This window comes from Nothobranchius furzeri, chromosome 1 (assembly GCF_043380555.1).
Source record: "Nothobranchius furzeri strain GRZ-AD chromosome 1, NfurGRZ-RIMD1, whole genome shotgun sequence".
NCBI lineage: Eukaryota > Metazoa > Chordata > Actinopteri > Cyprinodontiformes > Nothobranchiidae > Nothobranchius > Nothobranchius furzeri.
Genome location: NC_091741.1, coordinates 83,144,337 through 83,171,011, shown reverse-complemented (window position 1 = coordinate 83,171,011; position 26,675 = coordinate 83,144,337). Strand labels below are relative to the sequence as shown.

The 26,675-nt window shown below is 42.4% G+C and overlaps 2 protein-coding genes and 1 long non-coding RNA gene across 5 annotated transcripts in view; all 3 read left to right on the top strand.

Moving 5' to 3' along the window:
• Nucleotides 1–402: 402 nt before the first annotated feature.
• On the top strand, nucleotides 403–4,873 carry rbmx (RNA binding motif protein X-linked). Of its 2 annotated transcripts, XM_015949262.3 has the most exons (10): nucleotides 403–487; nucleotides 597–708; nucleotides 815–940; nucleotides 1,279–1,385; nucleotides 1,453–1,606; nucleotides 2,151–2,285; nucleotides 2,773–2,890; nucleotides 3,218–3,346; nucleotides 3,426–3,517; nucleotides 4,260–4,873. In XM_015949262.3, the coding sequence occupies exons 3-10, from the start codon at nucleotides 832–834 to the stop codon at nucleotides 4,571–4,573; spliced, it is 1,158 nt and encodes a 385-aa protein (XP_015804748.3). In that variant the 5' UTR covers nucleotides 403–487; nucleotides 597–708; nucleotides 815–831; the 3' UTR covers nucleotides 4,574–4,873. The 2 variants fall into 2 exon arrangements, with proteins under 2 accessions (XP_015804748.3, XP_015804779.3); XM_015949293.3 differs by lacking the exon at nucleotides 597–708 and having other exon boundaries at nucleotides 409–487.
• Nucleotides 4,874–5,715: 842 nt separating this feature from the next.
• On the top strand, nucleotides 5,716–12,396 carry LOC139061608 (uncharacterized). The gene is made up of 2 exons (XR_011520435.1): nucleotides 5,716–5,853; nucleotides 12,276–12,396. It is a non-coding gene; the product is annotated as an uncharacterized lncRNA (long non-coding RNA).
• A 430-nt stretch (nucleotides 12,397–12,826) lies between these two features.
• The window catches only part of arhgef6 (Rac/Cdc42 guanine nucleotide exchange factor (GEF) 6), a 43,219-nt gene continuing 29,370 nt past the window's right edge, over nucleotides 12,827–26,675 (top strand). For both annotated transcript variants that reach the window (XM_015949233.3, XM_015949243.3), the window contains exons 1-7: nucleotides 12,827–13,133; nucleotides 14,099–14,182; nucleotides 15,757–15,841; nucleotides 18,523–18,641; nucleotides 25,633–25,837; nucleotides 26,016–26,068; nucleotides 26,332–26,426. In XM_015949233.3, the coding sequence (XP_015804719.3) occupies nucleotides 12,969–13,133; nucleotides 14,099–14,182; nucleotides 15,757–15,841; nucleotides 18,523–18,641; nucleotides 25,633–25,837; nucleotides 26,016–26,068; nucleotides 26,332–26,426 (806 nt within the window). In that variant the 5' untranslated portion in view covers nucleotides 12,827–12,968. The remainder of the gene's footprint in view (nucleotides 13,134–14,098; nucleotides 14,183–15,756; nucleotides 15,842–18,522; nucleotides 18,642–25,632; nucleotides 25,838–26,015; nucleotides 26,069–26,331; nucleotides 26,427–26,675) is intronic.

Here is a 26,675-nt window from a genome sequence, read left to right as displayed (position 1 = left end):
AATTACTCATCATTTTTTCACCCTCAACCTCATTCTTATTCTGATGATTTAATTTATCAAATTAAAAAACTTTACCGAAGCCAAATTATTGTGAATTCGTTGTTTTAATAGAAATATGTTAGCAAACTCTTTCCACTGTGTTAGACAAAAACAATAAAATTTGATTATATAAAGGGATATATCAGAAGAATGGGCTATGAACATAATGCAGGAAATAAACTAGCTGCGTTTATTTAAATGATAAACTTTGCGATTGTGGCTGCGGGAGATACTTTGTCGTTTAAAACAGCACAAAAATATAAGCAAGAGAAAAAAAAGAAACATGCGGCGGTCAATGATAGTTGAAAACAGTGTAACGCCTTAGGTGACCGACAGTTGGCAGTAAAGAGCATTTCTGCTTCTAGTGCAATATTCAACCGGAAAAAGAAGACAAGGACTAAGAAGAAGAAGAAGAAGATCCCTTGTTCGCTGTCGTCGTCTGGAAGAGGTTTGGATTAAGTTACATTCTTACATGTATGCTTAGTGTGATTCGAGAAGTATACTTTTATACGTTTTAAATGTAGCGCGACGGCTCGTGTAAAGCGTAATCTTGTCAGTTGTAGGAGAAAAATCTAACAAGCTAAGGTTGAGTAATTGCCTCGCTGAAACTGCAGGCGCGTAAATCGCCATTTTGAGCGTTCAACGCCTCAAGACTTCGCGTGCAACAAGGTAATCCATAACTAGTACTGGATAACAAATTGGTGTCAGTTGTATGTGTGGTATTCCGTTTAAATACATATTTCACTTATAACGACACACTTTTTTTCTATTGCAGGCAGAGCGTTTAGCAGAATGGTTGAAGCAGACATACCAGGGAAGCTCTTCATCGGTGGGTTAAACACGGAGACCACCGAGAAGGCCTTGGAGCAGTACTTCAGCAAATATGGCAGGATTGTTGAAGGTGGGAACGGAACCTTGAGTTGCTTCTTACACATCTCGTTTTTCAGTGTTTCATTATATAATAAAGACAAGACGTCCTGTATCATAATTCGAAATGATCAAGTTTCATTCCTGTGTTGCACATTTTCAATAACATGCGTTATTTTCTACAAGCCTCGGCGCAGCTGATGTCATTAATCCACATTTTTGTAAGGTTCATGTATATAAATAAATAATGATAAACGACTTACCAAAGCAGACTTTGCATTTGTTAATAAGGCAAAACAACTGCACTCTTGTAGTTAAAAACCCCTTGTAGTTATTTGCCATGACTAAGCTCTGCTCTCATGTTTCCTTCAGTTCTTCTGATGAAAGATCGTGAAACAAACAAATCAAGGGGCTTTGCATTTGTTACGTTTGAAAATCCCGCTGATGCGAAAGATGCAGCTCACGAGATGAATGGAAAGGTAATTTTTTTTATCACACATTATTAAACAGAATCAAAGTTTGCTAACATTGAGACTTTTTCACCAGTCTCTTGATGGCAAGCCTATTAAAGTGGAGCAAGCTACAAAGCCTCAGTTTGAGAGTGCTGGCAGGCGTGGACCACCTATGTACTCCCGCGGTCGTGGTCCACCCAGAGGTCCTCGTGGTTCCAGAGGTGGTTTCAGGGGTCCCCCATCCAGAGGTAAAGTGTCAGTTTTTAAAGGGATACTAGGCAGTTTTGCTTGCATTTAGCACCTCCTAATGTCCAAAGCGGAACCAAAACTCGTCTCTGTACGTTCGTCTTTTTAACACCTTATTCTAACAGCTGAAGTATCTCCCAGCATTCCTAAGTGTCTAGAGGTTTGATCTGTCACTATATTAAACAAATCAGCTGTGTTCATGATCTAAAACATGCAGAAAATGTGCTGAAGTCAGACAGCAGCACCAGGTAGGTCAGCTCAATCCCCCCCCCCAACAGACCAGACCGGCAACTGTGATGTTGCCAGTGGGGTATTCTGGCCACAGGGGGCTATAAGGGCTGAGTGACCTTTCATTAACCCTGTAAAGAGTCATTTTAGTGCATACTGGCTCAAGAAAACGATTTAAAAATATGAAGAAGTTGCGTAGTATCCCTTTAAGTTCATAAAACCACAATATATTGTGAAATTTAAAATGTTTAAATTTGTTTATTTTAAAGATGTTGTTTGAAATCTGTATTCTACTTTTTGCATATTTTGATGGAGTAGACTACTACGATGAAGGGGATTCCTACTATAAAGGGATGTCATCTAGAGGCCCCCCTCCAATGAAACGAGGTCCCCCGATCCGTGATGGAGGTCCCCCTCCTAAAAGGTCTGCACCATCTGGTCCCATGAGTAGACGTAAGTGTCTGTACCTTCCAAAATTCATTGCACAGTTTCCAGAATAGATGCACACTGCCTGGCTAAGGGAAAAGTTGCCATCTCATAAAAGACTATCCTCTTTGCCTTTAGCTTTGACAACAGCGTGTATTTGCTGTGGCGTTGTTATTAAAAGCTTCTGCAGTGTCACTATGAATTTGTGTTGATGACTGGAGAGTCTAAAAACTATGCAGAGCCTACTCCAGCACATCCCTAAGATTCTCAATGGGAATGGGGTCCAGGCTGTGGTGGCCGAGCCATGTATGAAACAATCTCATTCTCTGTTCACATCATGTTGCTGAGCCTAGATCTAACCAGCTCCATTATAAATAAAAGTGGTGCCTTTTTTTTTTTTTTTTTTTGGACAAGGTGGTGTTTGTAATAATTGTAATTACCTCCTGTTGCTTAGGTGAGGATTTTGTCTTTTTTCTGTTTGGTAACTAACTGGCTAATATTTTACATATTACAGCCCCAATGTCCAGAGACCGGGATCCCTATGGTCCACCCCCACCTCGTAGAGACTCGATGATGTCAAGGAGGGATGATTATCCATCACCAAGAGATGACCATTACAGCTCTAAAGACAGGTAGGAAATGTCTTGTGTCTGCACAAACATACTTAATAGAATAAAAACTAAAACAAAAGCAATAGAAATTTGCTTTCTTGCACTATGCTCTTTAGCTAATAGTTTTACCTTTAATGTTTTTTATGCTGTTAGAAATACGAGATTATTCCTTTTTAGATTGTTGACGTGCATCTTGAATCAAATTTCACTTAATTTGTATAAAAGTAAATACAACTTTTCCAATTAGTTTAACTTAATTTTTGGTATTTCACAATTGCTTAGTCAACAATTTGAATTGTTTTCATTGTCACCTTATAATTGGAGCATCTTGTAAAAAAATTTTTTCAGTTACTCCAGTCGGGATTATAATTCTAGAGATTCAAGGGACTACGGACCTCCTTCAAGAGATTACTCGTACAGAGAGTATTCTAATTCCAGCTCCCGTGATGACTATGGCTCAATGTCGAGAGGATACAGGTATGGGTTGGTACAGAATTAGAGGAGCTAGGGAGAATTTTCACCTGGTAGTTGGATAACAGTTGTTCCTATTTTATAGTGACCGTGATAGTTATGGGGGTGGTCGGGAACCAAGAGGCTACGTTGAACGACCCAGTGGTGGCTCCTACAGAGATTCATATGATGGTTACGGTAAGAGAAAACCCCATGAGCATAATGACAGATTGACCATTGCACAACGAAGAGCTGCTCAAATAACAAACCAAGTCATGGCACTGACCACCATTTTGTCCAGCCACAAGAAACGTCCGTTTTTTTTTTTTTTTTTTTTTTGCATCGTAAGAGAGAAACAATCTTCCCCTGATCTTCAACGTCTACATTTTGACCTCACTCAGAATGTTTGTTCATTGGCATCGCAAGTACAAACAGACTTTTAAAAAGCTGAGTTGAACTAATACATTTCCATTGCCACGACATTAGTCAAGGAAATGTGTGGCAGTATGTAAAGTAACACTGAAACATTGATGTACCTACCAATGTATGCCACCAAAAGGAAACTCCTTCCCCCAAAATCCTTGGAAGTCTCCGTCCAGTATGCAATGAGTAGCAAAGCACTCCCTCAAGGAGTAAAATATCATCAAGCCGAGTCTGAAAACCTCATCCTTCCTATCACCTGGACCTCTAAAAAGGAAAAATGGCAACTCAAAAAATGGCATGCACAAAAGGGTACTCACTTCCTACTCATTCCGTGTGCTTGGATGTATTACTGCACGTATCAACCAAAATGTCCATGTTAAACTCAAATTGGAAGATTTGAAACTTACAGTCTAATTTGTTTCAGAGTGATTGCTATTGGCAAAACAGTGAGCACTTGACAGTGCAGAAAAATGTATAAATTGAACCTTTCCAATTACCTGAACCATTGACCCTGCAGGTAACTCTCGCAGCGCCCCACCCTCACGGGGCCCCCCACCATCCTATGGTGGAAGCAGTGGAAGCAGTCGTTACGATGACTATGGAAGCAGCTCCCGGGATGGATATGGCAGTCGTGACAGTTACCCCAGCAGTCGGAGTGACCAATATCCACCTAGCCGCGGAGAGCGAATGGGCAGGCAGGAAAGGGGCCCAGCCCCCCCTGCTGATAGAGGCTACCCTCCTCGTGACTCGTATGGCTCAAGTCGTGGCGGGCCACGAGGAGGCCGAGGTGGAATCCGAGCTGATAGGGGCATGGCTCGCAGTAGATACTGACATGGACTGGGAAAGCGCATAAACGTGAACGCTGGTCTCCATACACACTTAAACACGTGCTTTGGAAGAAATCTGTGAAATCAAAATAGGCATGTCTAACTGTGGAGTAGGAAGCTTGGCTTTGTATCTCGACTCTCCCAGTTTTGTATGTGTACAAAATTTTTATTTTCCTTTTTTAGTTGTTCCTGCTTATGTCACATTACAGTAACAAAGTGTTAGTTTTTGTACATTTAGTGCTGTTGGAACCTGCAATACCTTATGCGTACTTGCTTTCATACTCTAATAAAGCTTTTAGTTGAACTATGGCATCTACTCCTCTATTTGTCAACACAAGACCAGCTGGATGTTAAGCAACAACACCAAGTAAAAAATTCTCGAATGCATAGGTGAGTCTGTTCGTACTCAATTGGAGTGGATTCAGTTCACAAGCAAATGAGTTCCAACGGGAATCTGTTTGCAAGATCAGGAAAATGTCACTGTCAAATGTTCTACTTTAGTTCTCTTGGAAATGGATCCATCACCGTTGAGCTATTTGATGACATGCAACAACAAAACCAAAGACAACAACCAAATGCAACTCAACTGATAGTCAACCGCTGGTAAGCAAAGCAACCCTTTTTGTTTCTCATCTGTAAATGAGTTTCTCATTGTCCTATAATGAAATCTTCACTAAAAAGGTGACATTCAAGACAATATTTGCCTCATGGAACAAAGCAAAAAGGAGATCAACCGAAAAAAAAGCCCATCTCATTGTAGTCTGATATATTTTTTTAAGTCAGCTAAAAACTTGAAGTACAGAAAGAACCCAGGAAGAGCCCTCTCGATCAACATTTATCACCCATTTGAGCCATCAAAGTTACAATTTGCTTAGCAAGTTGTTCAATTCCAGACAAAAGATTGACCTCAGTATTTTTATTTGCTTCACAAGTGTTTTTGAATAAAAACAAAAGCCAGGTATAAACAAATTAGGAACAATTTTCTCAATGTTGAAGCCTTTTCTGCAAGCTTGCCTTTTCAAATACTGGAGACATCTGGAGCAATACCATCAACCTAACAGCCAAACTGGACTCAACCATGAAAGAGAACCTAAAGTTGGATGGAAGAAGACACTAAAGTTTCCACATTTGTCAATACATGATTGGGGAGAAGGCAATGGATTAATTTTTCTTTTCATTGCAGGATGAACAAGTCAAGCCAAGACAACTGCTCTTACAATGTGCCTGAAATGTGTCCAGACATTGGACCAATTCAACCTTCATGTGTCGAATGGACCAATCTTGGTAGGTCCTGCTAAAAGCGAAGCTTTCACTGAGACGTCCAATCTTTGGTTTGATTTTTATAATCTTGCAACTTTAGGCTTTGAATCAATATGACTATGACACTGCATTTTAGTGCGATGTTTATGGTGCATACCCAGCAAACATTTGGACATTTAATGACCATTGAAACATTGTCAAACCGACACGTTCCTTCATGATTGAAGAGTAGTTCCAAAATGAAAGTTGAACCGACTTTTTTCAGCGTGTCTCATTTGGACATTTAATAATTAAAATTTAGGCTTCTTATTACTGTGTTAATGTTTAAAATTATATATCATTACTGTAATAAAAAAAAGCATTTTTGCATGCCATCTGAGATGGAATCTTGTATGTCCCAGTCTGGATTCGAACGCAGGTCCTCAGCGTGTAGGTGGATGCCTTACCAGTTGAGCCATCTCTCTTGACATGAGTAGAAGTCGCTGTCAGACCAATATTTGCTGGGATGTTATATGTTGAACTACATGTAACCAACTGTCGAAATAACAATTACACATGTAACTGTAAACGTCGTTGTCGTTGTCTTCCTCCGCTTATCCGGGTCGCGGGGGGCAGCATCCCAACTAGGGAGCTCCAGACCATCTTCTCCCCGGCCACCTCCACCAGCTCCTCCGGCAGGACCCCAAGGCGTTCCCAGACCAGATTGGAGATGTAACCTCTCCAACATGTCCTGGGTCGACCCGGGGGCCTCCTGCCGGCAGGACATGCCCGAAACACCTCCCCGGGGAGGCGCCCAGGAGGCATCCTGACCAGATGCCCAAACCACCTCAACTGGCTCCTTTCAATCCGGAGGAGCAGCGGTTCTACTCTGAGTCCCTCCCGAATGTCCGAGCTCCTCACCCTATCTCTAAGGCTGAGCCCGGCCACCCTATGGGGGAAACTCATTTTGGCCGCTTGTATCTGGTTCTTTCGGTCATTACCCAAAGCTCATGACCATAGGTGAGGATTGGGACGTAGATCGACCGGTAAATCGAGAGCCTGACTTTCTGGCTCAGCTCCCTCTTCCCCACGACAGATCGGCTCAGCGTCCGAATCACTGCAGACGCTGAACCAATCCGCCTGTCGATCTCCCGATCCCTCCTACCCTCACTCGTGAACAAGACGCCGAGATACTTAAACTCCACCACTTGAGGTAGGACCTCTCCCCCGACCCGGAGTTGGCAAGCCACCCTTTTCCGGTCGAGAACAATAACTGTAAACATGTAAAAATATATCTGAATGGATTTTTACGGAAAAATTCCGTTACAATTTTTGTTTTTACCAGTTTAAGCTGTCCTATGAAGACCATTTTTGGCCGTGGACACCATGGACCAATATTTACTGGATGTTTTACACGTAACTAATTGTCAAAATATCAATTATTCATGTAACTTTTGACATGTGCAAATATATCTGAATAGATTTTTAGGGAATTTCCTGTTACATATATTTTAACAAATTTAAGACATCCAACCGCAACCATTTTTGGCCAACACCATATTGCCACTGTGACAATGTTTGCTGGGTAATATCAGAGTAAAAGTGCGTCAATTCACCATTTAGTCAATCCATTGCAATGTGGCACATGTAAATTTATTATTGATTTGTAAACATTTAAAAACAATTATAAATAAATGCTGCAAAACAATAGCCAAGTGTGGCAGGCAGATGAAGTTACACATGCTGCCTGTACATTAAGGGACTGATCCGCAGGGGTGGATGTGATTTTAGTGTTAATTTTTTTCACATTTTCCAAGTTTGCAGGTATGTTAACTCATTAATTTTGCAAACTCTGGGTGCTCTGGTCTGATTAGGATTTTCAAAAGATCGGAATTGGGTGGAAAATGTCAGACTTAACTTTATAAAATGACAGACATAACTAGAGGTTGACCGATATTCGTTTTTCAACAGCCGATACCGATATGAGGCGGTCGTGGTCAGTTGATGGCCGATATCTCAATGTTTGGCACCTTATTCAATTCAATTTAAAAATACTTTATTAATCCCAGAGGGAAATTGATTGCTGTAGTAGCTCAGAATAATAATAATCAAGTCATAAAAGAGTTATTGTATATTACAGTGGCTGTTGGCAGGAAGGATCTCCAGTAGCGGTCAGTGTTGCAGCGAAACTGAAGAAGCCTCTGACTGAAGACACTCTTCCGTTGTTACGACAGTCTTGTGAAGAGAATGCTCAGGGTTGTCCATCATTTTCTTGATTCTCTGGAGAATCCTTCTTTGCATTATCTCCTCCAGCAGTTCTGAAACTGCCGAAACTCTGGCTGAGTCCTTGAAAGGGCTTGGAGTTCCTCCTGTTGGCCAGTGATCTCACATTGCCCATTATGATCGACGGAAGAGATGGTCATCAGATTGCTAAAGTTTGTTCAGTCTTTTTAAACATCTTCATGTGAAATACCCTTCAGTATTAACTAACCCTTAAGTGCTCTTGACTCAGCAGCAGCTTCTGTGTTAGCCTGGAGATGGGTACACCAGCTCCCAGCTCACCAGCCTCCTGCTAATTTCACACCCTCCTTTCCTTGGTTTGGCTCCATGACTTGCTGCCATGCTGGATCTGACTTTGGTTCAGCCATCAAACAGAAACTAAACAGGAGAAACTGTTGTTGGTGTTTGTGTAGAGCATCCATCTTCAGTCTAGCGGAAAGAGCAGAGGAGGACTCATCATATTACAGTCCATAATAAATATAATAAATATTAGAGAAACGTTTAAACAACACTCATCTATTAATGAGTGCAGACGCTGCAGGACTATCTCCTCTCTAACACACGGAGTGAAATTCTCTGACTCCCGTACAGGAAAACAGTTTAATTTATAAAACTGGAGCTAACATGTTAAGCAAAAAAGCAGCTGAGAGTTTAAGACGGTCTCTAAAGTTGACAACAAGCTAGCCTAGCAGGTCTCCGTGAGAGGGGGAATCTCCGTGAATGAATTAATACCGGAATATTTTCGATGAATAATAATTCAGGTAGATGGCGGGAACAAGGAGGAAAATAGTTTACAGTTTTTAAAACAGTTTCCAGCCCAAAGCAGAAGAAATAAAAGGTGTGAAAGTTTTCAGTTTATTCACAGGATCAGTAGGGCCGGGGGTAAACGATTATTTTTAAAACGATTATTCTGACGATTATTGAGTAGCCGACTAGTCTAATGACTAGACAATTAATCTAGTGATTTTTTTTATTGCACAGTTAATAAAAACAAAAAAATCTCAAATAAATTCCTCAAAAAAATTGATAAATTTTTACTGTAAGAGAATAAACACTACAGGCCTTCCATTTTGTATAACACTGCTTTTATTTTGTTGGTTGGTTATGTTCTGGTGACATGTAGAACTTAAAGAGTGCAGGCTGTTGCCTGAGAGGTGGTTGGAGACAAGTCTCCATACTGCTTTGTTTTGGTCACTTATGTGCGTGAGGCGAGTGGTGTTACGACCCTTCCTGGGGAGTTTGGCTCATGTGCAAAAAGGAAGGGACAATAACACGGGATTTAAAAGTTAAAATGATGATCAGGTTTATTTACAACTACAAAAAAACATAAATCTTTCCATCTACAGGTTGGGAATAACAAAACTAATTCTGCCTGTCTGGAATTAAAACAAATGTACAAATAAGTAGCGATGTCCCACTGGGCAAAGATTACTGGGTTCTGGACCAAAATAAGGATCTCCAAAGGTCCAAACTCTAAACTGGGTGGTTAAACCAAACTCAAGGTGATATTTTAACCTAAACCCGAAAACCCACAACACTAAATGTAATAAAAGGGAGATCTGCACCACAAAAAAGATTAACTCTAAACCAAAACGTAACCGCTTATCCAAACGCAAGAAGCTGTTAGCAAAAATGCTAACAGTAGCTTTACCAACGTTAAGTTCAAGTTACCAAGTTTAAATAAACCAAAAACACCCAGCAGCAAACAGACCAGCACGGAGGAGAGACTGCTACCACCAAACCAGCTCTCCTAATGTCTGAAAGAAGCTCCTTTATGAAGGGAGAAACGCTCCCGGTGATGTTCTACATCTGCGGTAGAGACGAAGCAGCGCATCTGACCCCGGAAGTTGTTGTCCTTGCCGGGAGACGAAGACGGGCAAAACAGGAAAGGAATCTAGTAGCGGACGGACGTTGTTCCGGGTCTTCGGTATTTGGCGGAGATGTTAGTGAAGGCGGAGAAGAAGGCGAACTAGAAGAAAAACAGGCAGATTCCATCTCTATTTACAAACTCCTGGGGATGCAACAAGTGGGCGTGGCGCGTCGACTACCGGATCTGACGTCGATGAATTTTTAGAATCGAGCCGTCGACGCTTCGCTACAGCCCTAAGGATCAGTATTACATCACAACTCCGGTGCTCCTGGTTTCGGCTCCACTGAGTGTGACTTCTTGTCTTCTGCGCATGCGTGTCGCTTTGTGGCCGCGGAGCGTTCACACTGGAGAGAGTTTGATGTCTCATTTCAGTCATAGTGTGAACGGCCACAAAAAAATTTAGATTCACTCCAAAAATCGGAATTGAGTACAAGGCCTGCAGTGTGAACGTAGCCTTAGTTTCACAACCATCGTGTTTTTTTAGAACCCCGCTTCATTGTGAACCTGATACCCACTAGCATTAGCTAATCTGCCCAAACTTTGGACTGTTTCTGCCTTTGTGTCTTACATGCTGGTTTCTCTGTTTTCCTCCACAGCACCTAGATTAGCACATTGTGCGCCAGTAAAAGGCACCTTTCCTACACAATCTAAAGCAACTTACCTTGTTCAATAAAGGGGAAAAAGTAACTTGAAAAGATGTCACACCAGTGCCATGTCTAAAAATAGTTTGTCGCACAGAGTTTTTTTCATTGCACGTGAGACATATATGTTGCACTGTACAGCCCTGTCTCCTATTGCACCTTTAAATTAGCTTGGCAAGTCATCGTAAATATATGGCCTTCCCACGACCCATAAACTGAGCTCAGTCGTTGGGCTCAATCTATGGTATGGGTGACAGTGGCACAGGAGTTAAGTGCTCGCCCCGTAATTGGAAGGTTGCAGGTTCGAGCCCCGCTCAATCTGTCGCTTTTGTTGTGTCTTTGGGCAAGACACAACCCACGTTGCCTGCTGGTGGTGGTCAGAGGGACCGGTGGCGCCGGTGCTCAGCAGCCTCGCCTCTGTCAGCGCACCCCAGGGCAGCTGTGGCTACATCGTAGGTCATCCCCACTGGTGTGTGAATGTGTGTATGTATGGGTGAATGAATGACTGTGTTGTAAATCGCCTTGGGGGGTTCCAGGACTCTAGAAGGCCCAATGTCAAATACAGGCCATTTACCATGTGTCTTTAAACCTGTCTCCACATGCAATATACAACGCTAGCACCAGTCAGTAAGCTTAGGCGGTATCCACATTTTAATACATCCAACTTCCTCCACATTTGACCACTTTTACTGGGACTGATTCAAAAATGATGTTAGCCTCAAGTGGAATTACCAAACTGTTCATTTGGACTTTTGCCGTTCAGAAATTGTATAACCAACACCATTACTAAAAAATAACATAACGCACATAATATTATTGCAGCATATAGAAAGATTATTTGCTTAAATAACCAGATTGTTTACCTTTTCTGGCTTCAACATAGGATGTTGTAGAACGACAGCTGAAAACTCCCTTCGATGAGCTTGTGGCACAGACATACGGGTACTTAAGGGCTAGTTGCGACATCTGGGAAAAACTGGCAGCTTATTTTCCACCAGAAAAGTGTCTCTTTTAATAACATATTCCAAACAGAAGGTTGCTATTTTAGCTCCGGATCGCTCCTGTGCTGACGGGACCTACGTCTTTAGAGGTTGTCTTTTATTTAGCTCAAATGATCTCTTCAGTGTTTAGAGGCTCTTCTTTTAAGTTTGCTTTGTACCTGAAATATTCCCAAACAGCATAAGTTGTTCTTTTTAGACACCCAAGTGGACTTCTCAGCGTGATGACATAAAAATAAAGTCATCACGACATCGTGAAGACTTTATGGAACATCTCAAAATTTGGACACATTGTAAACCATTTAAAAGAACTGTAAATTCAACCACTCATCTGTTATATACATTTACATAAGTTACATTTATTTATCTTTATTTTTCTTAATCCTTGTCTCCTACGTGCAGTTTATTTTTTTCATGATGGTATTGGAACTGACACGGTTTCCACTCTACAACAGCAGACTTGTTCATGCTGATCCAAGCTATTCAGGGCTTTTTTGCCCTGAGGGCTGCTTGCAAGGCATTCATTTCTACCAGAGGCCACTGCAAATATATTAAACCAGTTTCCCACACCTATAAATATCTTTGTTGGCACTTAATATTTGGTTCTTTTTGAAGTTTTTGAGTTGTCTAAAGCATAAAAAAGAACAAATGTACATTTTTTTCTTCAATATTTTTCAGGTGCTGATCCAGCTCTGTGCAGGTGCTGGATGAATCAGAACTGGAGCAACTTAAAGTGGGAAGAATTCAGGAGTTCTTTAAAAAAAAATCTTATTATTTTTTAATAAATATTTTTCAAAGAGCAGTGGTGTCAAGTTATTATGTTTTTTAAAATATTGTTAAAATACAGTTTATGTCTGCCTTCAAAATGTATGAATGTTTTAAACTGGTTTTGTAAAAATTATTTTAACGGACCAATAAGAGGTAGGCCTAGATTGTTTTTATGGTCGGGTTTAGCAAAGTTGTCCCCATCCTGCAAATGTAAATATTCATAAAACTCATAAACACTGAACATACCTATTTTGCTTTTATTTTACATGCTCGCTAATTTGACTGCGTTATTACCAAATACACATTTTTATTCTGGATTAGGTTTCCCCTCTTGCATGATGTGATGAACACCAAACATATTAGTTTTCTGAGCCTTACTTCCTGTGATAAAGTCAACTTGCAGGAAACGTGTTGTTGAGGTTCCTGTATACCAGTAGGGGTGATCATCAGTTCTGCGTCCTGAACTGCGTCGCCTCTCCCCCCACACAGCCTTTTTTTTAACTTGCAGAAGTGCGGATGTGAGCTGCATATTGATACCTACGGAACAGGCCGCCAGTTTTCTTGTAGCTATGCGGGCTTAAGCAATGGTCGTTCTGCGGAGCTATGAATCCCGAAGAGCAGACGGTAACGTGGTTGATATCGCTGGGAGTGCTCAGCTCGCCCAAGAAGAACATAGCGGACCCGGAGGAGTTTCTGAAGACATCACTCAAGGATGGGGTCGTCCTGTGCAAGCTCACGGAGCGGCTCATACCTAGCTTCACTCCCAAGGTGAGCTGCTGATTTATCAAGTAAATGGAGAATGATCAGCAGAGATTTGGAAATAAGGGAGGGGTTTGATGAAAGCGATACCGACAGGAACTTCTTGCACTTCACAGGCTCAGCTTTCTGTTTGCGAGCTTAGAGTTTCAACAGCAAACTTAGTTCTTTCGCGTAGTGAGTGTTGCGTTGGATAACGGGAGCATCTAGTGAGTTTACTGACGAGGGGTTTTCAGTAAGTGGCTTCCTGTGAAGAGATAAAATGTTACGCGTTCTTGATCTGAGTGAATAGGTCTATCAAGGCTGCACTAAACGCCCCCTGTTAGGGGTAGAATGGACAGAGGGTTTAATTAAAGTCACGGAATTTGGAATTGTACTGTGATGCATGTGTATTTTAATGTTAAGTCTGGCGATAAGAAAGTTGATAGTGATAACAGTTGCAAATTCAGGTCGTCACTTCCTCTTGAGCGGCTGCTCTTCCCAGTGTGTACGACCTCCCCAGAGCAGAAGACAACCGGAAGTTGCTGCTTCTGCTTTACTCGACTCACTCTTTTTAGCTAGTTTCGTATCTTTACTTTTGTAGTTTCATGTTAGACTCAATAAAAAAATTCCGGTTAATTCTAAAACCAAATAAGTATTTCTTCTTCTAATGTCTCAATCACCTCGTGCTCGTCAGTAGCACAAGGCGGACTTTTATTTTGAAGGGCAGTGCTGGGAGCGGATGTTTTGCTTAAATATGGCTCTTGGCGTTTCACTGGGGTTTATGGTTATGTCTGCATGAAGGAGACGCACGAAGAACCAAGCACTGTTTCAGATCACGAGCTCACCATTGTTGGAATGCCACTGCATCGTTATTATAATCACAAATGGAACTAAAGTGATGCTTGAAGCGGTTTAATGTGTGTGTCTGATGACTGTTTGGCACACTGAACCGATGGACAGTCTGTGTTTATAACGTACTTATTCCGTGTGTTCAGTATTGTCAGGATCCCAGAACTGAAAGCGACTGCATTTCCAACATTAAGGAGTTTTTAAGAGGATGCTCGTCCTTGAAAGTTGAGGTGAGTTGACTCGTTTATTTTATTAAAGGTGTGTAATTATGATAATAACATAAGTTTTTTTTATCTTCTTTATTCATCCCTGGCTATTGCAGTTTTCAGAAATATTTGTTAACCATCTTGAATGTGTTGTGATCTGCTAAGCACGCTGACATATGGTGTCATGTTTATATGGATCATGGTAGGGAACTCACTCTAAACTAAAAGAGAAAGATAATTGATTGCATCACGCTGTATAAGAAACACAAACACGAAGTTTACTTCCTCACAAACTTCTCTTTTACATTAAAATGCAAATGAATAAATGTTTGGGCGCAGGCTGAAAGCTCTCAGAGACATCTCTAACTAGCCTGGCCAGCATGCCTCCTTCTGTGTAGAATTAAACAGAGGACGAGACTGGCAGGCCAGGCTATCTCTTAACTGTCCTGGGTTGCAAAAGTATGTCCTATAGGAGAAAGAGTTGAATCATTTGCAGATGTTAGGAGTTTCTTGGTTATTTTACCAGCAGCTTCCACAGTGGACATTAATGACGTTTCCAGTGTTATAAATAACCTGTTTTGGTTTTGAAACACATCACTTGGTTTCTTTAAACAGTTAATTGAGTCAGCAGGCTTGGCTTGCTTTAGTGGTTGAGTAGTTCTGTCCAGCTGGGTTGTTATGTCTGGGAGGTCCTGTTAGCTTTTACCCGCCAGCTCCGCTTTAGCCCATAATTAGACCTTCTGCCACCAGTCAGTAGGTCAGTGGCAGATGTTTTCTGAGACGCTGTTGAATGTGTCAGCCAGAGGATGTCTGTGTGACTACTGGAGCTGGCCCTTACCTCAGTGATTATGGTTAAAGTATTTCTATCTTTTTTTGCTATGGCATTAGTGGCAGCTCACTGTGACTACACACACACACACACACACACACACACACACACACACACACACACACACACAAAAGCAGATATACTGCTTTCACTTCTGCTCTTAGATAAACAAAGAGGAAGAAGCACCGATTACTGATCAGGGCCTGTTTATTCACTCTGTGCTCACATTTATGATCGTACACCTTCACTGACATTTAGAATTGTATAGCATACTTTACTGCTACTTTCATAATTAGCATATTAATACTGATTAGTAGCCTTGACCTGTAATCTGTTTTACACACACACACGCACGCACGTTCGTACGTACGTACGTATGTATGTATGTATATGTATATATATATATATATATATATATATATATATATATATATACATATATATATACATATACATACACATATATACATATGTGTATGTATATGTATATTTGTGTATATATGTAATGTGTATATATGTATATAATGTATAATGTATGTATGAGCTTGTATATACGTATATTTTTAGTTTTTTCAGTTTTTGTTACAAAGTAAATTTTCTCTTTCTCCACCATTGTGTGTGCAATAAAGAACCAGAACTCAGATGTGTTCCTCTGTTTGAAAAGGTCTAAATTTGACTCTAGGTTCAGCCTCTTCCAGCTCAGATGATCGGGATACGTTTAGGTTTTTCTGGTCTGACTGCATCTTCTCTGATGTTTTCTTCCCCCCAGGGTTTTGAACCAGAGTGGTTATACACTGGGGAGAACTTTGGCAAAGTCCTGAGTACTCTGCTGGCAGTCAACTTTGCCACACAAGGTAACAGCTTTGCATTTTCTCTCTGCTCTGTTTAAAACCATTTGGTCGCCCACACCTAAAACATTAGCTTTGGCTTTAGTGCACATTAGCCACTGAATTGTTTTCATACGCTATCACTAAAAGCTGGCTCGTCCACGTGTGACAATGATGTCATGGTTTCTGAACTTCAGTTTTAAACAAGTATTGTTGTTTCAGTAAACGAGAAGCTGCTGTCTGCATCACTAAAGGTTTCATATTGTGTTGACAGATGAAAATGACACCTCAGAACTTCTCAGATGCTAAGCTCTCACCTGTTCTTAGATAGATGGTGATTTGAAAAAATTGGTCAGTGTATATCTTCTTTAAGTGTCATAACTGTACCAAAAGTATGCACCATTAATAAATGTCTTTAATTGAAATGGTTGACCAAATATACCAGTTTTAATGGAGAATGCCTTGAATGGTGTTTGGTGCATTGTGTCCGAGCCCTGCTGAAGATCTTTTCTCATTGAGCTCTTTAAAAATGTGGATCGACAGCTGGCAGAGCAGTGTGTGTTTGTGTCTCGCTGTGTTGCAGGTGTTCTTGAGCAGTTTTTTCACTGTTCCTCAAACAGTGTCCCATGATTGTTTGTATGTATAATACTGGCTGCATGGTGGTGCAGTGGTTAGCACTGTTGCCTCGCAGCACGAAGGTTGCAGGTTCGAAACTCGGCTCAGCTGCGGCCTTTCTGCGTGGAGTTGCGTGTTCTCCCCATGCATGCGTGGGTTTCCTCGGGGTACTCCGGTTTCCCTCACAGGTCACAACATGCCCTATAGGTTATAAATTGTAAGTCGCTTTGGATAAAAGCGTCTGCCAAATAAATAAACATAAACAAACTGTTGCTGCCTTGTCCTGAATTATTGTAGACGTGCTGAGAAATCATCAAGCGTTTAAAGGTGAGAAACGTATTCTTTTTGAAATATGATCAGTCACTGAGTTTCACGTGCAGGCTGAACATGGAAATCTCCTGTATTAGACACTTAAAGCAAATAGACGGGGAAATGCTCAGAAAACGTTTGTTTGTTTGTTTGCATAACATGAATATTAATGAGAATACTCCAAATCCTGCCGTCCACCCCCTATGCTCGGACAAACTTTTTACCCCTGAAATGGAGGTGCCAGAGCCTTTCTTCCACAGAAAACCACCCAAAAGGCATTCATTCATACTAGAGAGACCACAGCACATGTATTGAGAAAATAAACAGATGAGACCTTTTAATCTTTTTTCAGTATTTGCCTTGAAATGTATAATTAGTCATGAAATTGGTAAAAACAGTTAAATCAATGTTTCAGGGCTGCATGATGTTACCTGAGCCTTACCTTGGAAAAATGTTACATTCATCAGTGCCCAATTTATTAAAACTGGAATCCATTCCAGTGTAAACTCTGATGGCGTGGGTTTGTATTCAGTGTTGACTACCAATCGATATCCAAGTGTTTCACAGGCTACAACTTGCAGCTGCTCTGCTGATCTTTATAAATGGATTAGTAGCAAGTTAAATGATGCAATCCATCATAAAACATTGTTTTATTGTCATCTTCATGTATTTTGCTTCACGTCTTTACTCAAGATGTGTGTTTCATAGATTAAATGTTCTGAATGTTGTCAGCATATGAAAACATGGTATTGCTGGACTTCACTGTGTGAGGGGAGCCACACGTGGTGTTCATGAAGCCCACCTGTCACTGTTTCAGTGGTATTGTACAACTTCAAGCATGATCGGCAATAACAACTTTACATATGGAAAACACCAGCGCCTCTCCTGCTTTCTCCATTTTGAACATATATCAGGTTCCTGTTTTACTGCTCATAAATGCAAATATGCTTTAGTCCCTGTCAGTTTTATTTCCCCACAGCTGGACTCTTTATTTGATCTGAATTTAAGGGCCATGAGTCTAATTGTTCATCACAGCCTGTCTTTATCTTCTGTGATCTGAGCAAGAATTAGACCTCAGATTTGGATTTAGTCCAGTTGGCTTCTGATAGGCTCCCTTCTGTGAGGACTTCTGTTTGTAAGCATGTGCGAGGTTTGTAATCCTGCCATGTGTCACTTTTTAAATGTATCCTGGCAGCAGACAAGATGAAAAGGACCTGTCCATGTATCTCTAGAGCTACAGGACTCGGTACTGCAGGACAGCTGGCAGCTACTCGTCCTAAATCAAAGCTCCTCTGCTGCAGTGGATGAGTGATGTTACTGCATGGAAGGGTTGAGCATCTGCAACATAAATTACATTCTGCTTTTCATCTTGTATTTGTCAGAAATCAAATTTATATCAGGGATAGAGCAAGGGAAGAGGGGATCAGAATATGTTTGGAAAGAATATACGTGGAAACAACTTGGATGCTGCTTTAGTCAACTCTGATGCACTTTTTATCTGAAAGCTGTAAGCTGTTGTTGTTTTGATAGCTACTTGTTTATTTTTGGCTTATTATGTCAGCTTTGGTTTAATCTGGCTGCCCTGAGAGGAAAGATGAATTCATAGTCTGTGTGTTTTCACCACCCTGGGGCTGTACAGAGCAGCTGACCATGCTAACATGAATTATCATCATATTGTTGTCCTCCAAAATAAGTCTAACTGCATGAGTGCATTTTTAAGGTGCTGCTATCTGCTCAGAAACATAAATGCATGATGTGTTTGTGTTTTTCTTCCGTATCTGTAGACTGTTCTGCTGAGAGATGTCCTCAGTCCGGTTCATCCTCTCCTAATCAGGCCACGGCTTCACACACTCTGTTCTCCGCCAAATCCAAAGGGTCTCTGCGAAGACAGTCCAGATCAGTGGTACGGTCTTCTCTTCTTGTCTTTTTTTATCCCAGTTTTAAAATTAGTTTTACAGCATTTACAGGCAATTTAAATACAAATGCTCAAAACGGTTAAGGATGGAGTCCGGACTAGATTGTCTACGATGTGTAGCATACATCAAAACACTTCTTTTTATGGCAAATAAACTTGTTTATTTGAAGGATATACTGACTAACTTGCAGATACAAATAAAAATGAAACACTCTGGTAAGTGTTCATTAAAGAGCAAGTCACCCCCTACCTGATTCTTACTCCACTCACACTTTCTGTTTGAAAAATGCGCTGAAAGGAGGAGGTGTTGCCTGGTGAACAAAGAGGACGTCGTTGAGGCAGTGATTGACAGCACCCTTGTGCGTGCTTGGAGTTTCTCTTTTGGAGAAATGAGTCATTAACACACACACGCAGACATGTCCCTCAGTTGGAGGTGCAAATAGAGAAACATTATTTTCCCTCCACCTTGTTCTCTAGAAGAAAGGGAGGGACGTTTTTTTTTAAGAGGCAAAAAGCTCTGAGCTGTATTGTTTCACCAGCTTGTGAGTGGCTGAGCCATGGCTGAGACTCTGCTACAGTCAAGAAAAATGCAACTACATATGGTACAGGCAACGCCACTAGGCACCTCTTTGCCATTAGCAAAGGCAGATTCAAAAATGAATGTAGTGCAAAGTGTTAAAGCTGTTGCAACCAATCTGCAAACAAGCTAGGTACTGAACACAAACACAGTCACGGAGCACTCACCCCTCCCCTCGGGTATCTTCCCTGAGATGCTCTGCCGGAACCAGACACCCGCAATGCCAGAGGAAACGAGATGGCGCTAAACACCAGTTGCTGTTTTTTGGGTCCAAACGTCATTTGTTGTCCGTGACTTCAAATGGTGTTTTTCAGTTTGGGACTCTGGTGGTTTGTCTTAAAGTTGAAGTGGAAGCAGCTGATTGTTTCTCCTTCTCTGATGTTATTGAGTGGAGAAGTTCTCACACCTCTGGTGTTCTGCTGCTAAATACGTGAGTGTGTAATAAGTGGAGGACACAGGCATGGGTGTCGCACCCGTGGAGGATGTGGAGGTTAAACTCCCACAAGTTTCCCACAGTTAGGCTTTAAAACTTTACTATCAGTCCGGTCCCTCTGTGTTTCTCTCGCTGTGTTTGCCCTCTCCCCCTCCCTCTCCTGTTGCTAATTTAAACCCACACCTGTGCGCTCCGGTGTTACGTCAGTATTCCGGTTGGTTCCGTTTCTTAAACACGTTTCCCCACTGCTCCGCACCGCCCAAGCGTCAAAAACTTGCGAGCTCATTACAAGCTCGCTCCCGTGGTGTGCCCTGGTTTTGGTTTAATACGAGCCACAGATCTAAGTTGTGTTTATTTACGAAAACTTTGTATAATCTAGTCGCATTAATGAGCGCCAATGGAGCCACGCTCTGATGTCTAATGGAGACGGCGGGTGGAACCAGGCCATGATTGGGGAAATTCCCACTGGCCCAGTTTGAGGTCGGTGATTTTTTAATTTTTTATTATTATTATTATTTTTTGGGCTGGTGTTTGTTGATCACCTGCTGCTGATGAGAGGGTTTCACCTGTCAGTGGAACAGGTGAGCTGCTGCCAACAAGCTTCTGTTCCTAGAAACACTTTCTATGCCCAGACTGTAGTGACCTGTTATTTATAATTTTATAATTAATAGTAAGTGAATGCACTAAACCCAAAGATGATAGAAATTAAGATGAAATAACCCTGTATATGTGTGTATATAATCTCAACACCCACACTTAAAATGAGCTTGCTACGCCCCTGCATGGTCCAGTGGTTGCAAGTTCAACAAACTTCAAATCCTTCTTTCAGGAGGAAAGGACCACCATAAATCTGACCATTTGGGACGTAGTAGGGAAGAGGAGATTCTGTGGTGACGTCATACATGCAACTTACAGACGTCTGATGTGTAGTCATGCTAATAACAAACTTTTATGAGCTGATAAATCTCAAAGTACGTGACAAGCGTGGTCGAAACACACATTACTTTTCATTTAAATTGAATTACAGCATATGTGCGATCTAAGGCGTAAGGCAAAGCAGTTTAATTCAATTCAATTCAAGTTTATTTATTTAGCACCAAATCATGACAAGAGTCATCTCAAAGCATTTCACACATTAAACTGGCATTAGAAAACAGCAGTTTTAGCTCCATTGACTTGCATTCATTTTTTCGTTCTTCCGGGGACCCATGAGCCGAAGGGGGAGACTTGGGCTCCCTATGGTGGAAACACTGCTTTAGACACAATTATACAGTTTATGAGCAAAAAAGGTTGATTTGGGAGTGACTTACTCTTTAAAGTTTCAGCAGTGAACTTGACTCATCTCATAGCAAAATATTTAGACTCAGGATGAGCTCAGGTTCTCTAGTGAGGGCTGCAAACATCACAGTTACTAGGCATCTGCACTTGTGCGAAACTGGTTCTGTTCATCACGCGAAAAGGCAGAATTTCCTCTTCCCTATTTCCTCCATCACTCTGTTCTCGTTATTACACCTGTACTTGTCTCATTGGTTCGAGTTAAAGTGTCTGCTGGGAAATTGGCCTGTTGCTATTCATGTTTGTCGAACTTGTTTTCTAACTGGAAAGCTGCCAGTCCAATTCCCTGCAGTTTATGTTACTGCAGGATTCAACAGTCTTTGGTTTTTTGCTTTTTTTAAGAATTCACAAATTTTTGTGTTGAGTTGTTGTCTGAGAACACACAACCTCTGACATCACGGGTAACTATACCAATTTTATCAAGATGTACTGTAAATGCTTTTGCTATATTTCACATTTTTTATGTTGTTTATATGTTTATTTGTAGTTGCTTTTCATGTATTTCTTTTTGAAGCAGTCTTTCCGAGGATGCGCTACTGCTGGAAACTGAATTATCTAAACCAGGGGAACCCAATCCTTATCATGGAGAGCCAGTATCCAACAGGTTATGTGGTTTCTCTGCTCCAACATGCTAGTCAGTGGTTGAATCACCTGTGCAGCAGTTTATCAAGCTCTGCAGAAGCATCTTAATTACCTGCTATTGAAATCAGGTGTGTTGAAACATAGTTAATGTAAAACCTGCTGAGGGATACTTGCTCTCCAGGACCAGGATTGGACACCCCTGGTCTATTACAACATCCAGAGGGATTAATAAAGTTAGGTCTCTAATCTAATCCAGTCTAATCCAATCTTATCTAATCTACTTGGTGTTGTTCCAGGGAAAACAACAAATTTGGCATTCAGTAAATTAACAATAGTGATGAACTAAAGTTGGTTCCTCCCTTTAAAAATCTCTAAATCATCAGATGTGCTCAGTAGTTCATACAAGTGTTCAGTTATTTATCTTCACACTGCTGTTAGATTTCTGTTGCATGGTTAATTTTTGCAGAAGTGTTTAGAAACTCTAGCTGAATGTTTCCTGGATGTACAGGATGTGCTTTACGCTGCTCCAAATACAAATCTATAAATAAGCACTGGGTTGAATGTAAGTAATCATGCAATGCAAACAGAACGGAGGTGTCAAATTTTATAAAACAACACAAATTCGTCGTCGTCATCGTCTTCCTCCACTTATCCGGGTCCGGGTCGCGGTAGCAGCATCCCAACTAGGGAGATCCAGACCGTCCTCTCCCCGGCCTTCTCCACCAGCTCCTCCGGCAGGACCCCAAGGCGTTCCCGGACCAGATTGGAGATGTAACCTCTCCAACATGTCCTGGGTCGACCCAGGGGCCGCAGGACATGTCCGAAACACCTCCCTGGGGAGGTGTCGAGAAGGCATCCTGACCAGATGCCCAAACCACCTCAACTGACTCCTTTTGATCCAGAGGAGCAGCGGTTCTACTCCGAGTCCCTCCCGAATGTCCGAGCTCCTCACCCTATCTCTAAGGCTGAGCCCGGCCACCCTACAGAGGAAACTCATTTTGGCCGCTTGTATCCGCGATCTCATTCTTTCGGTCATTACCCAAAGCTCATGACCATAGGTGAGGATTGGGACGTAGATCGACCGGTAAATCGAGAACCTGGCTTTCTGGCTCAGCTCCCTCTTCACCACGACAGATCGGCTCAGGGTCCGCATCACTGCAGACGCCGAACCAATCCGCCTGTCGATCTCCAGATCCCTCCTACCCTCACTCGTGAACAAGACCCCAAGATACTTAAATTCCTCCACTTGAGGTAGGACCTCTCTCCCGACCCGGAGTTGGCAAGCCACCCTTTTCCGGTCGAGAACCATGGTCTCAGATTTGGAGGTGCTGATCCTCATCCCAGCCGCTTCACACTCGGCCATGAACCTACCCAGCAAGGGCTGAAGGTCAGAGCTGGATGAAGCTAGGAGGACCACATCATCCGCAAAAAGCAGAGACGAGATTCTCCTGCCACCAAACTCGACACACTCCACACCATGGCTGCGCCTAGAAATTCTGTCCATAAAGGTAATGAACAGAACCGGTGACAAAGGGCAGCTCTGGCGGAGTCCAACCCTCACCGGGAACAGGTCCGACTTACTACCGGCTATGCGGACCAAACTCACGCTCCTCTGGTAAAGGGACTGAATGGCCCTTAACAGAAAGCCACCCACCCCATACTCCTGGAGCGTCTCCCACAGGGTGCCCCTGGGGACATGGTCATAAGCCTTCTCCAAATCCACAAAACACATGTGGATTGGTTGGGCAAACTCCCATGCCCCCTCCATCACCCTTGCAAGGGTATAGAGCTGGTCCACAGTTCCACGGCCAGAACGAAAACAAAATTGCTCCTCCTCAATCTGAGATTCAACCATCGATCGGACCCTCCTCTCCAGTACCTTGGTGTAGACTTTTCCAGGGAGGCTGAGGAGTGTGATCCCCCTATAGTTGGAACACACCCTCAGGTCACCCTTCTTAAAGATGGGGACCACCACCCCGGCCTGCCACTCCACAGCAACTGCCCCTGATGACCACGCAATGTTGCAGAGATGTGTCAACCATGACAGCCCTACAACATCCATAGCCTTGAGATACCCAGGACGAATCTCATCCACCCCCGGGGCTCCGCCGCTGTGTAGTTGTTTGACTACCTCAGCAACTTCTAACCCCGAGATTGGACAGTCCATCCCCAGGTCTCCCGGCTCTGGTTCCTCCTCGGAATGCGCGTAGGTGGGATTGAGGAGCTCCTCAAATTATTCTTTCCACCATTCCGCTGCTGCCAGGGTGGGTACTCTGAACTGATATTTGGCCCATAAGCACAAACAACAGTCAGGACCCATTCCCCGACCCGAAGGCGCAGGGAAGCTACTCTCTCGTCCCCCGGGGTAAACCCCAACACACAAGCAGAGAGTCTTGGGGCTAACAAAAAGCCAACCCCAGCCCTCCGCCTCTCACCCAGAGCAACTCCAGCAAAGGAGAGTGTCCAACCCCTCTCAAGGACTTGGGTTCCAGAACCAATGCTATGTGTCGAGGTGAGTCCGACTATATCTAGCCGGTACCGCGTAACCTCTGCCACAAGCTCCTGCTCCTTTCCCACCAGCGAGATGACGTTCCATGTCCCAAAAACCAGTTTCCCTTGTCCAGGAATTGGACCGCCAAGGCTCCCGCCTTGGTCTGCCACTCGATCCACATTGCACTGGACCCTTCAGGTTCCTCCTGCGGGTGGTGGGTCCACAGTTGGATGAGCCCATGTATCCGGTTCGGGCCGGACCCGGCCGGGCCCCATGGGCGAAAGCCCGGCCACCAGGCGCTCACTCACAGGCCCCAACCCCAGGCCTGGCTCCAGGGTGGGACCCCGGTAACCCTCCGGGCCGGGTACTCCGACTCTTTGAATTTACATCCATGAAAGATCCTCTGAACCGTTTTTGTCTCACCCTTCACCTAAGACCAATTTGTCATGGGAGACCCTACCAGAGGCACAAAGTGCCCCAGACAACATAGCTCCTTCGATCATTAGGGCACTCAAACTCCTCCACCACGATAAGGTTACGGTTCAAGGAGGAGCGACTGTTCAAGCTCACAAATTGCCATAGAAATTTCAAGATTGCAACAGTTTTCAGACAGCAGCAATACACTGTGGTCCTGGCTGACTAGCCTTTAGCAAATCAATCCTTTAGGACATTTTTGTAAACAGAGGCTGATCAGAAACAGAGCCTAAAATAATGTGTTTATAACTTACAAGGAAAGGCATCTGAAAATGCCCTTTTTATTATTGTTATTTGGACCTTTCTAGACCCCGTTATCGTGTTAAAATCATCTAATCGCCTCTATACAGGCTTTACAGCTTCATGGCTAAATGGGAAATGGTCTGTATTTAACCTGTACTTGATATAGCACCTTCTTGAGTCCTGGAACCCCCCCAAGGCACTTTACAACACAATCAGTCATTCACACGTTGGTGGTGATGAGCTACGATGTAGCCACAGCTGCCCCGAGACGCACTGACAGAGGCGAGTGTGCTGTACACAGGCGCCACCGGTCCTTCCGACCACCATCAGCAGGCAAGTGTCTTGCCCAAGGACACGACAACAGCGACAGACTGAGCCACTGTTGCCCACATTTAATTTTATTCTTTTAAGAGACGTTTACCTACTCATTATGAAAAAGAATGACATCCACTTTACCTGCATGCAAACATCTGGCCTATCTTGAGTATTTTTTATAAAGCATGCTAAAAACATTAAATATCACCAAATACAACCTTATTTTACTTAAAAAGCACTTGTTTTCTTAAAAAATATTACAATCACAAATGAACTGAACTATTAAACATTTGCGTGGGTTTTTGGGATTTTATACATGTAGTTTTTACAAATACAATCGTGGTAACTTTGCTACCTCAACACAGACATAATTGTTGGGACCCCCCTGCAACCTTGTGGGGACCTCCTCGGGGATCATGGACCCCAGATTGGAAACCACTCATCTAAAGCGGGATTTCACACAGAAAAATTAATCCAACATATGATTTGTATTTGTTTTACTGGTTGACGCGGATGACTCCCGTTACAGGAAATGTCTGAGAATGGGGGTGGTGGGCAGCTGGTGGTGAAGGCTCGATTCAACTTCAAGCAGAACAACGAGGATGAGCTGTCGTTCGGTAAAGGTGACATGATCCTGGTGACGCGGCAGGAGGAGGGAGGATGGTGGGAGGGCACGCTCAATGGCAGGACAGGCTGGTTTCCCAGTAACTACGTCCGAGAGATCAAACCCTGTGGTGAGTTGGAGTGTCCTGTCTGGGTCGTATGATAACTCAATCTCATGGTGGCAGAGGTCCTAAAATGATGATTACATTAAATATAATTAAAACTACTTTATCTTACTGTTAAAATGGATCCTACGTTAGTTTTGAATCAGTTTTTTGAAATTCTTCTGATCATGTGTTTGATTTCCAGAAAAGTCTTTGTCTCCTAAAGCAACTCAGCTGACCAAGAACTACTACAACGTGGTACGTTATACCGTACGGATAAAATACCTTAACTTCATGGCAATTGTTGACTTTATGGCCTTCAGCAGTTCAATCTCTGGTAAAATAAATAATGCAAAATATTAAAACCATACTAGTGACATTGTATGATTGTAAGTCTTTTAAAAAAGGAAAATACATTTCAAAGACAGACGGTTATTGTTTGTCTTATTTTTCTACCCTACATTCAGGACATCCTTTTTTATGCTATTTTGTATTTTCTTTGTTGTGTTGCTTTACTCCAGGTGGTACAAGACATCCTGGAGCATGAGCGGGAGTTTGTTAAAGAACTGCAAACAGTGTTGAGTTGTTACCTGCGACCTCTGCAAGCCAGCGACAAGTAAGATTAGAAGCTGAAGATGTTTTATTTATTTAAATCTGATTTGTTTATTTGAATGGAACAAAGTATATTGATGCTGAACGTACATAAAATGTAAATATGCCAGAGTTAGCTAAGAGCTAGTTTCCATCCGTAGTCCCATAGGCACTCACACATTACCTTATAGATGAAACATGATGGAATACAAAGCATGGTTAAAACATTAGCAAAATAAGCAAATTACACTAAATCAAGAAAGAAATACTACAG